This window comes from Cygnus atratus, chromosome 1 (assembly GCF_013377495.2).
Source record: "Cygnus atratus isolate AKBS03 ecotype Queensland, Australia chromosome 1, CAtr_DNAZoo_HiC_assembly, whole genome shotgun sequence".
Classification (NCBI taxonomy): domain Eukaryota; kingdom Metazoa; phylum Chordata; class Aves; order Anseriformes; family Anatidae; genus Cygnus; species Cygnus atratus.
The window spans coordinates 117,978,152-117,992,089 of record NC_066362.1 but is presented as its reverse complement, the minus strand read 5'-3'; the positions used below and the strand labels follow the sequence as shown (position 1 = coordinate 117,992,089).

The following is a 13,938-nucleotide window of genomic DNA, read 5'->3' as shown; positions in this document are numbered from 1 at the left end:
TTTGTAATAGGATAATTATAGTCCCTTGGTCCATGTTTTGTTATTTAGAAAATAAAACAAAGAAAGTCAGTACTGAAACAAAAGTTACAGAAAGGAAAGCAAAAAACAATTACTTCACACAGTCATATAAGCTTCCCTAAAAAAACAAAACAGAAGAATTCAAACAACTACTTTCAGCTTGATATCACTTTTTCGCTGTTACCACCTAACTTCCTCTCTACCTCAACAATGAAACTAACATGTGAAAATTGTTTTTAATGTACATGTAAATGTAACAATTTTCCCTCAAAGGAGGAATTTGGTGCTTTGAGGGCTGCCCCCTGACCTTTTTGTCATGTTTTGTTCATCTTTCCATATGCAAATGGTAAGTAGACTTTTGTTCAAGCCTCTAAAGCATCTTTCACCAAAATTCCCCTTTTCATATGAAGTGAACAGGTATACTGATTTACAAGAATACTTAAAAAAAAAAATAAAGCTTTTTGGAGTATCTACTAAAGGAAAAGCAGAGCTGAAGAAACGGTAGTCTGGAAAAAAATGAACAAAAGTTCACATCTGCAACAGAACACCTTCAACTAACTACTCAAAGATGATGACTATCAGCAGAGATTTTAAACTCATGTTTCTGTGTACAGTATTAGGCACGTGGCAGCCAACAATGAACAGTATATCTGACCTTAAAAGGCCACTAATAAACAAACTGAAACTAGCCCCTTAGTCAGTGTGACAGCTTTTTTTTGTTTGTGAGAACCCATACATGCCAGAAATAAATATTTTCACAGCACTCCAAGCTTCTGAACTACAAAACAAGCAGGTGGAAGCAGACATACTTTAAGGACTTTATTTAGCAAATGACGACTAAGAAAGCAAAATCAAAGAGGGAAACTTACAACTCGAAAACCATATAAAGCATTCCATCTGAGCTGTATGTCTCCAAGAGTTCAACAATATGAGGATGCTTCAGCATGTGACAAATACTGGCTTCCCTCTTCAGATCTGCAGAAGAGAAAAAATAATATATTAGCTGTATATTCAAGTTGTTGATAACTAAAATACAATGTTTGGAAAGATGTAAGCCTCTGAAACTTCTAATACATTCTTTAATGTTTATAAATAACACTTATGAGATGATATTTAATTATTCTCCTTCACAACTTACTCATTAATTTAAGTTAAAGAACTCATGTAGATCTCAAAATGTAAAGACACAAAACCTAATAGGCTCCCCTGATTTGACCAAATAATAAAAGATTTTCTGGGTCATAATCTGAAGAACTAACTGTAATACAGATTGAGAGAGAGAGAGAGAGAGAGAGAGAAAATCACAAATCATCTAAGTTGGAAAAGACCTTTAGAATCATCAATTCCAACTATCAATCTGTCCTACCAAGCCCCACCATTAAAACACGTCCCTTAGTGCCACATCCACACATCTCTTAAATACCTCCAGGGATGGGGACTCCAACACTTCCTTACACAGGCCATTCTAATGCTTGGCCACCATCTCTGTGAAGAAATTCTACCTAACGGTCAATCTAAACCTCCCTTGATGCACCTTGAGATCATTTCCTTGCATCCTATTCCTTATCAACTGAGAAAATAGACCAACAGGCTCCTCACTGCAATCTCCTTTCAGGTACTTGTAGAGAGTGATGAGGTCTCCTCTCAGCCTCTTCTACTTCAGACTAAGTAACCCCAGCTCCCTCAGCCTCTCCTCATATGTCTTGTCTAGTTCTTTCACCAGCTTCCTTGCTCTTCTCTGCACATGCTCAAGAAACTCAGTATCTTTTTTGTAGTGAGGGGTCCAAAATTTAACACACTACTTGAGGCATGGGCTCACCTGTGCTGAACATAGAGGGTCAATCCCTTCCCTTGTCCTCCTGGCCATGCTATCTCTGATGCCGGCCAGGATGCCATTGGCTTTCTTGGCCACCTGGGCACACTGCTGGCTCATGTTCAGCTGGTTGTTGACCAGCACCCCCAGGTCCTTTTCTGCCCCAAAACTTTCCAGTCACTCTTCCCCAAGCCTTATCGCCACATGGGGTTGTTATGACCCAAGTGTGTCACCTGGTACTTAGCCTTGTTGAATGTGATTGGACTTGGCCCATTGATCCAGCCTATCCAGATGCCTCCGCAAAGCCTTCCTACCCTACAGGAGATCAACAGTTCTGCCTAATCTACTATTGTATGCAAACTTGCAGAGGGTACACTCAATTCCCTCATCTAGATCACTGATAAAAATGTTAAACAGAAGTGGCCCCAGTACTGAGCCCTGGGAAACATCATTGGTGAACGGCTGCCAACAGGACTGAACTCCAGACTACACCAAATTTTCAGCCTAAAAATTCAGTATCCCTGCAAAATTATCTCCAAATACAAAGGATGCGCAATTTCACTGCACTACAGTAAGAACTATTAAAACATGGAGGTCTCTAGGCCAATTCCTCTGCTCAACACAAGGTCATCTAAAGCAGGTTGCCCAGGACAATGTCCTGTTGGGTTTTGAACTTCTCCAAGAACGGAGACTTCACAACCTGTATGGACAACCTGTACTGGCGTCTGATCATCCTTATAATAAAAAAGATTCTTTCTTGTGTTTGAATTTCCCACAGTTTGTTTAATATTTTTTTTAAAATCACAATATATGAAATGGCACTGACATAAATTTAAACCAACATACACTAGCTTGCATCTCTGTTCTAGAGAAGAAGAAAGACAAACAGTTGTGAATAAACAAAGAGCAGAAACTGCTGACATCTCTCAAAGCTTGACAGACTGTTTTTGATCAACCAACACTTTTCTTCTGAGCACAAACCAATCCTTTTTATTAAAGAAAGGCAAACAAACAAACAAACAAAAAACACATGACAAACCACACAGAACTCATTTGCTTTCCTCTTTATTGAAAATATTTGCTATTTGTATCATTTAATCTTCCTTAAAACTCTTCTTTTAAGTTACCATCAGTATTCTAGAAAATTAGCAAAATCTTGAGTGAAGCCTTGACAATTAGGATGAAAGGAAAATACCAGTCTGTAGCCTGAAGCAGATATTTCACTTTTCTATTCTCTTTTTGTACAATTTTTCATTGCTCAAGAACCACCTACATATGTATTCATGGGAAAATATAAATACTGCTTCTTGATTTGAGAATGCTTACCATATTCTTTTGCTACACAGTGAAAAAAATTAAAATGTGCTATTTTCTTATTTGTCATATTACATTTCTAACATGAATTAATAACATTCAAAATTACTACAAGTCAGATGAACATTCTTTCATGCATTTAACAGGTTATTGAGATTAATGCTAGACTTACAATTTTTGGTCATTTATAAATTCAGAAGAATTTGTAAAATGTCTGAGCTTTAATCCAATAAAAATGTTCAGGTTCACAAAGTGCAAATTTACTTCCTATAACTTTCATATTACACTTACATTATGTGCTTCCTCCCTCATCCTTGCAAACCTAACCTAAAATCAAAATGAGCAGAGTAATCCCTTCAAAACCACAATGGCAAAACAACATCTTAGGTAGTGCAAACAGAGCAGTGAAAAGAAGCGAATAATTATTTTGGTGATGCAGATGAAATTCAAGTTACAAAATTCACGTCAAATTTGTCCTTAATACAGAGGTAAAATCCTATCACATAAGAAAACAACAGTATGTCTTTCATTATTTAAAGATACCCACATACCACTGTGTTCATACAGAGGATCTACTACAGTAGTTACCATATGGTAACATTCCCTTCCATTGTGCTTAGGTATGGATTCAACACTAAACGATTACCACCCCACTCTTCTAGGCAGTAAGATTCTCCCTGTCATTCACCAAAGTACGCATACAGTCCTTCCTAAATGGGATCACAGATAAGTATACTGATAGATGGTTTAACAGACCGGAAAACTACATGATTCTGTAATAACTACGATCTCCAGAAAATATAGCACTTATTATGTTTCTTACGATCTAAGGATGTTAATACTACCGCACCTTGCCATGGTTATCTGATACCTTTTTTTTTTTTTTTTTTTTAAATACGGGAAGTGAAAATCCAACAGGAAACTACAGAAAGTTCTACTTTCTTTATGGGTAAAAATTGTGTTCAAAATAGTTTATTTTGGCTGCTTGCTTTATTCATTTCTTGTGATATCTATATTCTGCAGGAAAGGAGAACTCGGAGAAAGAAAATATCATGTGCTGCAATTTAGCTCATTCCTTTGTGTAATACTGCACAAGCAAAAGAACTGCTCACTGACTGAGGAAGGAGAAGAAGAATGTGGAAAATACAATTTCTGAACAGCAAAGCAAATGTATAGAAGTCACAGAACAAGGCTTTAGTAAGACTTAGGTGGCTTGGGGCTACGAGCAGAACAAAGTCCAATTTTAAAAACAGTAGGAACTTGTTTAACAGAGGACCTATGAGGGAAGAAGAAAACTTGGTGTAGAGACAGACAGATACATACCACATCGATTCAAACAAGCCACAAGTCAAAAACAACGATGGACTCTGAGGTCCATTTGGACTCTGACCCAAATGTCAAAAGGTGTTATGCTTAAGACCAGTAAGAACGCAAGGGAAAGGAGAAGAAAGGGCAGAGATGGCATATATTTAATCATTTTCACTTAAAAAACATCATCATCATCATCTACTCAGTCCTTTCTCAAATGCGTTACCCAGACTGAGTTAAATTTCAGCTCCACACACTCCTCAAGGGGTAACTAAAATCCTAACCACCTGCAGATACTGCTGAATAGAATAGTTCTGAATAGAACCTAAAGCCAAGCAAACTCTTGGCTGCAAGCATGGGACTGAAGATGCCCTAAGAAAAATCCCATTATTATTTTGTGAGCCATCATATTATCTCTAACTTAGCATTCTGAATATAACATCATATAAACTATTTTCTATCTTCTGTTAAGTTTCCTAAACCTCTACTAAATATTTTGCCATATCTTGTTGTGATAAAAGTCCTGCTCATCCTAAGTCAAAACATGCCTTCCTCTTAACACCCAGAAGAGATTCAGGACACTCCAAGAATCTGCCCATGGAATAAGTCAGTTTTAAGGAGCAAGAGGTGGCACGTACCGTTTACTAAAGATTATGTAACTTACGTTTTGAACATCATCCTTCGATAGTAAGCAAAATTTAGCCAAAAGAACATGCTCTAAGGCAAGATAAGATCTTGAACTGTTTAAAAAGAGTCACTGAGACTGTTAAAATGCCATGGAAGTTCAGACTTCTATAACAAATAGAAAAGTTCTAAGATGGAAAAGGGAATTCCCAGTGATAAACAACACAGAGAAGACACAGTCTTGTGCTTGGACAAGGTTGCAACACTGAAAATGGAATTGCAGGAAGCTCTAAAAAGATAGCTGGTCTAAATAATGTTAAGAAATAAATATCAGTCTTTGATAGAAATATGAAACATGAGCATTACTTAAAACTTGTATGGGAGTTAACTATTATCCTATGCATCCCTGACAATTCTGGCAAACACCTATTTTCCTTTCAAATCTGATACCCAAGTTTTTAAAAAATTGTCTCAAACACATTGAACATACTTTGAAGGTATGCTCGTGCTATCCTACAGCATGGAAGAGCTAGATGCTCCCTAGCAGCCTGAATTATAGCACTATTATAACAGCTTCGACAGTATAATCACAATCTTTCTCAGCGAGACAGAAGACATAAAAAGTCATTTTTAGACATACAGCATTCTGATTTTCCCAGTTCAATCCTTTAAAATATTAGTTCTCCATCCACAGCTTGGGTATGACTGTATTTGAAAAGAAGTATCTACATTAGTAGTAAACTGTTTGCTTAAAACACTTCCATGTATTTTGCAGAGAGAATGTGATCACATAATTTATATAGATATGTCAGTACTAAATATTAAAATGAAATCTATCTATCTATATTTCTTTGCAGCAGAGAAATGATTCCTGGATTAATCATCTAATTAACATCATTATGTTGTAATTCAAAGAAGATTTCAAATATCACCATGGCTGTAAACTGCAGATAGCAACATGACAGGTGGTAACCATTCCCAAGTTTTATTCTGGGTCAGGAACATACTTTTGAAGAACATCTCCCAGTCATTTCCACCTACCATCTTTTGGTATGCATCCCAGAGAAGCTGATGTTTACTTCAACTAGATCCAACTGAACAGAATGATGTGTTTCAGAAACGTGCCTGATGTACTCCAGTCACAAACAGCATTCAGGCCACAAGGTCAGACTAGTCATAGTTCAAAGTAACCCCCCTGAGGCGTATACAATACACACACTAGTACCTTCACACCAACTGCTTCACTCTACAAATACGTTGGTTTTGATCTTGTGGTGGGTTAGCCTTGGCTAGAAACTGAACTCCCACCCATGCTCTTGGTTCCTTGTTCTGCTGCTCAGCAGGATGCAGGGAGAAAATAGGAAGAGAAACAAGAGAGCTCATAGGCTGAAACAAAGATGAGGAGGTTGCTTACCAATTACTGTTGCTGGCAAAAAAAACACCTTGATGTGACAAAATTAACTTAATTTATTGCCAATTAAAATCAATTTGTAATTATTGATTCAGGTAGTGGGAAACAAAGAAAAACATTGGAACAACACCTTTGCTCCCACTTTTGCAGGCTCATCTTTACTCTTTCACTCCAGACTCTTCTACTCCAAGTAGCACAGGGGCATAGCGGGCTATGGTCAGTCCACAGCAGTTTCCCTCTGCCACTTCTTCCTCCTCACACCTTCCTGCTGCTTCCACATGGGTTCTCCACAGGCTGCAGTCCTTCAGGAAAAAAAAAGGTCTGTTCCAGCATGTATCCTCCAGGAGCTGCAGTTCCATCAGGAATATCTATCTATTCCCACATGGGTCCTGCAAGGGCTACAGTGGGTATCTGCTCCTACGCAGGCCCTCCACAGGCCACAGGGAGTATCCACTCTGCCATGGATCCACTCTGCCATTCGCTTCACCCCTCCTCTGATTTTCATATTCCCTTTTTTTTGTTCCCTCTCCCTTTCTCTCCCTCCTACATTTCCTTAGATATATTTTCACAGAAATGCCAGGTATGTGTCCGATAGGCTCAGCTTTGGTCCACTGTGGAGCCATCTGCAACTGGCTGTGCCTGGCATGGAGCAGCCCCTGGTCTCTTCCCACAGAGCCTGCCTGTGCAGCCCCCTATCTCCCTGCCAAAAAAACACAAAAAACAAACAAACAAAAAAACCCTTGCCAACAGCACTTGAAAGAGGTTTGCACTGCCTTCTAGTCCAGCCAGACTGCAGTAGCCACCATGCTCCCACGGGCTCCCCAGAAGATACGACCACCTCCAAGCTGAGCATGCTGCTATCTACCTCTGCCTCAAGACAGCACGTAACAAGAACACGATGCACCCTGCACCACAGCCAACTCTGGTTTTACCAATCGTCCTGCATCCGAGGCTGCAGTTCCAAAGACAGGTGATCTTCCAGGGCAGTACAAGCTTAAAAAAGCTCCCCTATTCCCATCTCTGTTTGCTCTTTCCCACCCTCTAAGAGAATTACTCTTAGGCTTTATTGTTCTAATAATATAGCAAGTAAGTCATAAAAGGACTCTGCACAACCAACATACTGCAACAGGAACGAGCAGCAGGAGGTAGGAACATCTTATACTGACATCGGCAATAAAACCCCTGTACTCCAGAACCATAGCGATGTTCCTGCCCCACAGATTTTTTATCTTTCTTTCATGAGAGTCTTCCTGTTTCTCTTTACCAAAACCCCAGTGCTTTCCTTTCTGGGATACATGGCAGCCCCCTCACCGCACACATACATCTGACCAATGAATGACTCCTTGCCTCAACAAGCAGTAAAAGCATACCTGCTTCCCTTCCCATGCACTTCAGGGTGGCTAAAGGTCCACAGTAGCCAAGCTGATTTAACTGCTGGCTCTTTCTCTTCATCCTATGCATGTTCTTGCCCTCTGCTCCACTGTGCAGCAGTCTTGAGCTTGTCACACCACACACCAAACCACTTCAGTGTGTTAACTTGACAAAAAAACATTCACTTTTTTCCCCACTGGCTCAGTGTCCTAGTGTATGAAACGACCACTCAGTAAGCAATCTCAAGTATGGAAGCTGGCATAAAAGCAAGGACAAGAGTATGGAAGCAGGAGACAAACATGACCACAAAAGCCAGCATCAGGAGCTGCTTAGGATGTTGCAAAACACAAGTAAAAGCACAAGTAAACAGCTTCCACTGCATCGCCACCAAATCTTATATTTCATAGTCAATCTGTAGCTTACCAAACATGATAAAAGCCTACCACAAAGAAACAAATATATACAGTTCACAAATGGCCCTTGATAAAAAAAAAAAAAAAAAAGCCACTGGTAATCAGCAGTTACAATGACAATGTGAGATAATCAGTCTTCAGTATCTTTTGTTCCAAGGCTACTGCAGAAACAAGAAGAGGGGGGAGAAAGAAAAGCAAAATGTAGTTGCAACTAATACTTAGCAACCAGATTGCATTTCTAATCCCCCACATGCAGAAACCTTTGGAAATCTCCATTTCATGGAATCAAACTTTACAGATGCTCACTAAATTCTGAGTAACATCCTTTTTTTCTACTCTATTCTTTCTCAGTGTTTGGACATAAATGTAAACATATTGATGAACTTTTATATGGAATTAGATGTCTTGAGACATTTAAAAGGCAGTTCTCCTTCCCCAGTTCACACTCCATCAGCTACGAAAACATGAAGTGTGAAAAAAAAACTTTCCTTCTCTCTCATGACTGCCAATACCTCCACTCCACCAGATTTATCCAGAACGGTGTACCAATAGATGGTTTGTGTCCATGAAAGCAAATCCTCCTTTCTTTTACTCATTTCCTCATTTTTATTGGAATACAAATAAACAATGCGTCATAAAGAAAATGGTATATTTTGGATAATGAATCAACTTGAACTAATAAAAAAGTGTTTAAGAATGTATGAAAGAGTATTAACAGCTGTCTTTGCAGATAATTAAAATCATTTATTAACAAGTGATTAACAGCAGATTCAACAAGGTAGGAGGACAGAGGAAGAAGACGGGAAATGATGAAAAATGAAACCAAGGCTTCCTGGATTATTATTATTATTATTTTTTCCCCCTTCTTCTTTTTCATCTTAAGTGCACAGTCTATTTCAAAACACTTCTAGTAGTTCTCCTGGCTGCAAAGTAGCAGTTTCAGAAGTGTGGCAAAACTCAAGCACGGTCATGACATTAGAAATAGTTTTATAAACCCAGTAAATTAATTCAAAAAGGAGTATGGAGAGGTGTCGCTGTCAGAAGTTTGGACATGCACACAGAAATGGAGGTGGTTGCTGAAGACATTCATAAACCTCTGCTGTAAAATCTGTAACACTTCCTCCTATCTTTGATCTGTTTTCAATAATTTATGAAAGGAAATTGAAAACAGTCATTGACTCTCAAGATGTGATCAATCACATAATGAAAGCACGTTCACTACCGATAACCATATTATATTAAATCCTATGTTCCCACCTGCTATGCAGCACTGCATAATAGCCTGATACACAACACCTTTCAAATTACCATAGGCCACATTGTTACATTACAAACCACAATTTTAAACACTTTGCAATACAATGAATTTTTTAACAGAGGTAAGTGGAAGGGTGTGCAGCTGCTGATCTGTCAGAATATACTGTGAAACTTCTTTTTAAAATAGGAAAAAAAAAGCCAGTTAAACACAAAGTGTGTATTTGGTAAAAGAATGCTACATGCTGGTCGGAGCACTGAAATGGCAAAATGCTCTGCTGTAAAGTCACAATAGCCTTCTTTACTGAAATGACTAGAAGGTCATAATTTCATAAAATTACACTGTTTTTCCTTATAATAAAAGTGAACTGACAAATGCTTTAGTCTAGCAGCCCCATTAAAAGCAACAATTGTTCCCTCCTCTGTCATCTCAATCTCCCCTCCTGCAGCATCTCTCACCTTCATGCTAGTGAAGCTGTTTGTGCAACTGCACAATAAACAGGATTATGGAATCAGTCCCACTGCAAATAAACTTCTCCCCTTCCCCTCAGAGCAATTTTGGAGCAATTTTTCAGCCAGACTAATTCTGCATGCACACATGTAAGCACAATGTGTGTTGACAGCACAGCAGCAAAAACAAATGGCCACGTTACAGCAGTACTGCCCATCTTAAGGGCACAGCTGGATTAAAATGTTTGGGCAGTATGTCAAATCACAGTTTTTTTATTAATTTGCTCCTCCCAAAGACTAAAGAAATCAGAAAACTAAGAACACTAAATGTCACAGTATTATCAGGATATGCTAACATGCAGCAGCTTTATACTTTTGTACATTTAACTGAAATTCGAATTCAAACTGAAAAATGAATTTATAAATCAAGTGCTTTTTCTTTTTCCTCCCTGTAATTTGTGAAGTTTATGCAACTCAAAGTCAACATGTCTACCTACAGATTTCTCACTAGGTGGCAACACAGTTCGTACTTTGATCCGCTATGTAGTCAGCAATTGCATACAAAAGGTACCTGCACTTATTTGGCTGTTGAGAGCTTTACGTTTGGGTAGTTTTATACTTATTGATCTGTTTAATGATGATGGTAAGAATTCAGACCTAGGAACAAAAACAAATAAATGCCACCTTAAAATAATTAAAGTGCACCCAGGGCTAGGCTAATAAGCACCCTTTTATCAAGACTCTGTAGCAGAACCTTCTCTCCCACGTGCTTAATGAGTCACTCAAAGCTTATGACTACACCAGTCGTCTGTTGTGCTGCACACATCGATAACTGGGTTACACAACTATAATAAATTTAAACACAGTCTGCTGTTGGAAGCCAGAAGTTTCTTCTTTAATCCACGAAACTGTAACAGAGTGGTATACTTACTGCTTTGAAGTCCAGCAAAAAGCTCAAAAAGACTAATAACTTACAAGTAGTTCTGCTGAAATCACTGGAATTTCTCCTGTTTAAAAGTTACACCAGGCTGTGCTTTTTTCCCCCCACCTATGCTGCTCTCACCTCCAGGGATTTTATTTAATTTTTTTTTTTCAGGGACGTGCATGTTGGTGCATTTAAGTCTTCTCTTTAGCCTTTGCCCAGGGCAGTACAGGTAATGCATATCTGAGGATGAGCTAAAATTACCATTATCAAACAAATTTAGAGTGGCAGAAAAATTCAACACCAGACTTTGACATTTCTAATATTTTGGCCAATATTCACTTAGACAGTTCAGGTTAGATAAAGGTTAGACTTTGCAGTCCTTTAAGGGAGTTTTTAGCAGGGAGAGTAACATTTATATCAAGTGCCTTCAAAGGCAATAGTACCTTACCAAGAAAAGAATGTTACTTCACAGAATCACAGAATCATTAAGGTTGGAAAAGACCTCCATGATCATCTGGTCCAACCATCACACTACTACCAACATCAACCACTAAACCATGTCCCTAAGCACCACGTCCAACCTTTCCTTAAACACCCTCATATACTTGAACCAGAAAAATTAAAAATTACTTTTGTTGCTTACGATCCTAATATTTGTACTTTTCCTTTTGTTTGTAATTATTCTTCTTCTGTAGCTTAGTTTTTACCTGAACACAATGACAGGGAAATTTACTTTCTGATATCAACAAAGAACCTCAATTTTACAGGAAGAGGCCTGGAATCTGAAAGACACAAAGGAAATCTATTCTTAACATATTGAGCTAGTCTAGACAAACTGTTCCCAACTCCTACTCCAGGAAGGGTTAAAGAAGCCATTAGACTGCTGTTATCGAACATTAACAGCCAGGAACAGAGTGCCCAAAGTCATCCAGAAGACAGAATCGACTGTTCAGGATGCTTCTTATACAGCCAGAAGTTACGTGCTTGTTTGTTTGGATCAAAGTTTCTTTGGTCTATAACTCTTGGGTTCTGCATAGCCAACACAAAACCAGCTGCTCACTAATATTAGAAATGGACTAGTATATTTTGCCCATACCATTAAGTCCAGAGAAGCCAGGCAAAAACAGAATTGAAAATATCAATCTACTCTGATGAAATCAACTCTACAATGTCAGGTAGCTCAGTTAATGACAGCATTTTAGTTGTAGCACAGCATGCAGGACAGGTTACTTTGCTGTTTTTCTCAGGCAATTTAGTGGAAATTGCAATATATGCTGCTGTACTGAGACAGCCTGAGTACCAAAAGCTTTCTCCACAGCACATAGAGTTCACTATGATGAACAGCATCTACAATGCACTGAGGAGATGCATGCTGAGTAATAGATGACTATCTGGTAATTTTTAAGGATCATACCAATTCGCACTAAGTAGAAAGTCCTGTAGAGAGAGTGGTATCTGAACCCTGAAGAACAAATACCTTGTATATGAACAAAAACAAGAACAAAACTTGTATTCTGGCTCAGTGACAGAACAATGTCAGAAACTAGAAAACTCTTTCCAAGCAGCAGTAATCCACAGTCAGAAAAATAAATCAATTTTGTTTTCTTCCTTTTCTACATGTGCTTCCCTTTGCAATTATTACCAAAAGTCATAGACAATTATTTTCTCTTCTTTGTTAACCGACAAATTATAAAACAAGTCATGTCAAACAGGTGTGCACATCAGTTCAGTAATAAAAAAACACTACAGAATGTATTCTTTACCAGCACTTACAGGATTTCATACTATGAACTAGCATGAAAAATTTCAAATAGACTTGTTGTTACTTCCACACATTTATAAAATACTTTTGAGTACTTCCTATTAAGGTTGTAGTGCTTTTTCCCTTTTTCCCCCCACCATTTTCCCTTTTCCTTTTGTGCAGTTGCAATACTCCTTTGCAATACTCCTTTCAAGCCTCTAAAATCAGTGCCCTTCAATCACATCCCTCCTTTTCATTCCACAATAATCAAATATTAGTGATTAAACCAGTGCTGCTGAGCTCAAACTTGTTTCTAACCGCATTCAAGTCACAGCTCTAAGAATGAGGTTTTAACTTGTCCAACTTGTCCTGGACTGTGCAACTGGCAGATGTAACATATCCTCATAAAGAACCTATCCAATGACAATTTGTTTGTGAACAGATTTGAGTTCTATTTGAATGAAAGGTCATCTGAAAAGTAATTTCTTTCATAACTTTCACATGAATCTCATGATATTTAACGGACAATTCTTCATCATCGATCCAGATGTAAAGCGTTCACCTCCTTCATCTCACCCAAGAGTTAAGAAAACAGTACTTCATTCCCCCCTCATTTTCTCGTGATGAGTGAGGATAAGAAAAAACCCACCTGGAATTAATACTTAGCCAAAAACAGTTCAGTCACCTAATTCAATCAGTGTAACTTGGAAATTGTATCAGAAAACAGGAGATACAGACTTGGAAACAGCACATCTGCATTGCTTTTTGACTCATTTCTGAGCGAGTTCCCAGTGCCTCTGAAACTCCACATGATATGAAAGGCAAGAATCCTGTAGTAATATACCAGTTTCCTTCACTACTATAGGGCATTTCAAGGGACTAATATTGATCTATAAAGCCTTACAATAAACAGCTGGCATAATGAATTGCTCCTCCCTCTTGTCAGAGCCAAGATTATTTAAGAGCTTACACTCACAGAACTGAATTAACTTTCTTCAGGTGTTAAGGAAAGGCTTGACTCAAATTCATTGCAACAACTAACATGTCCTATCTCACCTCTCCATGTTCAGCATGAGATCCACTTTCTTTGGTATCCAAATGGAAGTGATGATCAATTAAAGCAAGAACACAACATTGTAAGTTCTATCCATTTATCTCACTCTTAAGTGCAAGAGCAACCGCAAGCTTGTATATAAATTAAATGCCCACTGTTATATTCTAGAATGGCACAGGAGTAGAGTAACTGACAATAATCTGTATCCTCTGCAAAACAGAGCTTTGTAAGAGCAGGAAAGA

General features: G+C 38.3%; 1 protein-coding gene across 4 annotated transcripts in view; it reads right to left on the bottom strand.

Moving 5' to 3' along the window:
* Nucleotides 1-13,938, bottom strand: part of CASK (calcium/calmodulin dependent serine protein kinase) — a 218,392-nt gene that overhangs the window by 126,094 nt on the left and 78,360 nt on the right. For all 4 annotated transcript variants that reach the window (XM_035542154.2, XM_035542152.2, XM_035542153.2 and 1 more), the window contains exon 3: nucleotides 888-993. In XM_035542154.2, coding sequence (XP_035398047.1) covers nucleotides 888-993 — 106 coding nt within the window. The remainder of the gene's footprint in view (nucleotides 1-887; nucleotides 994-13,938) is intronic.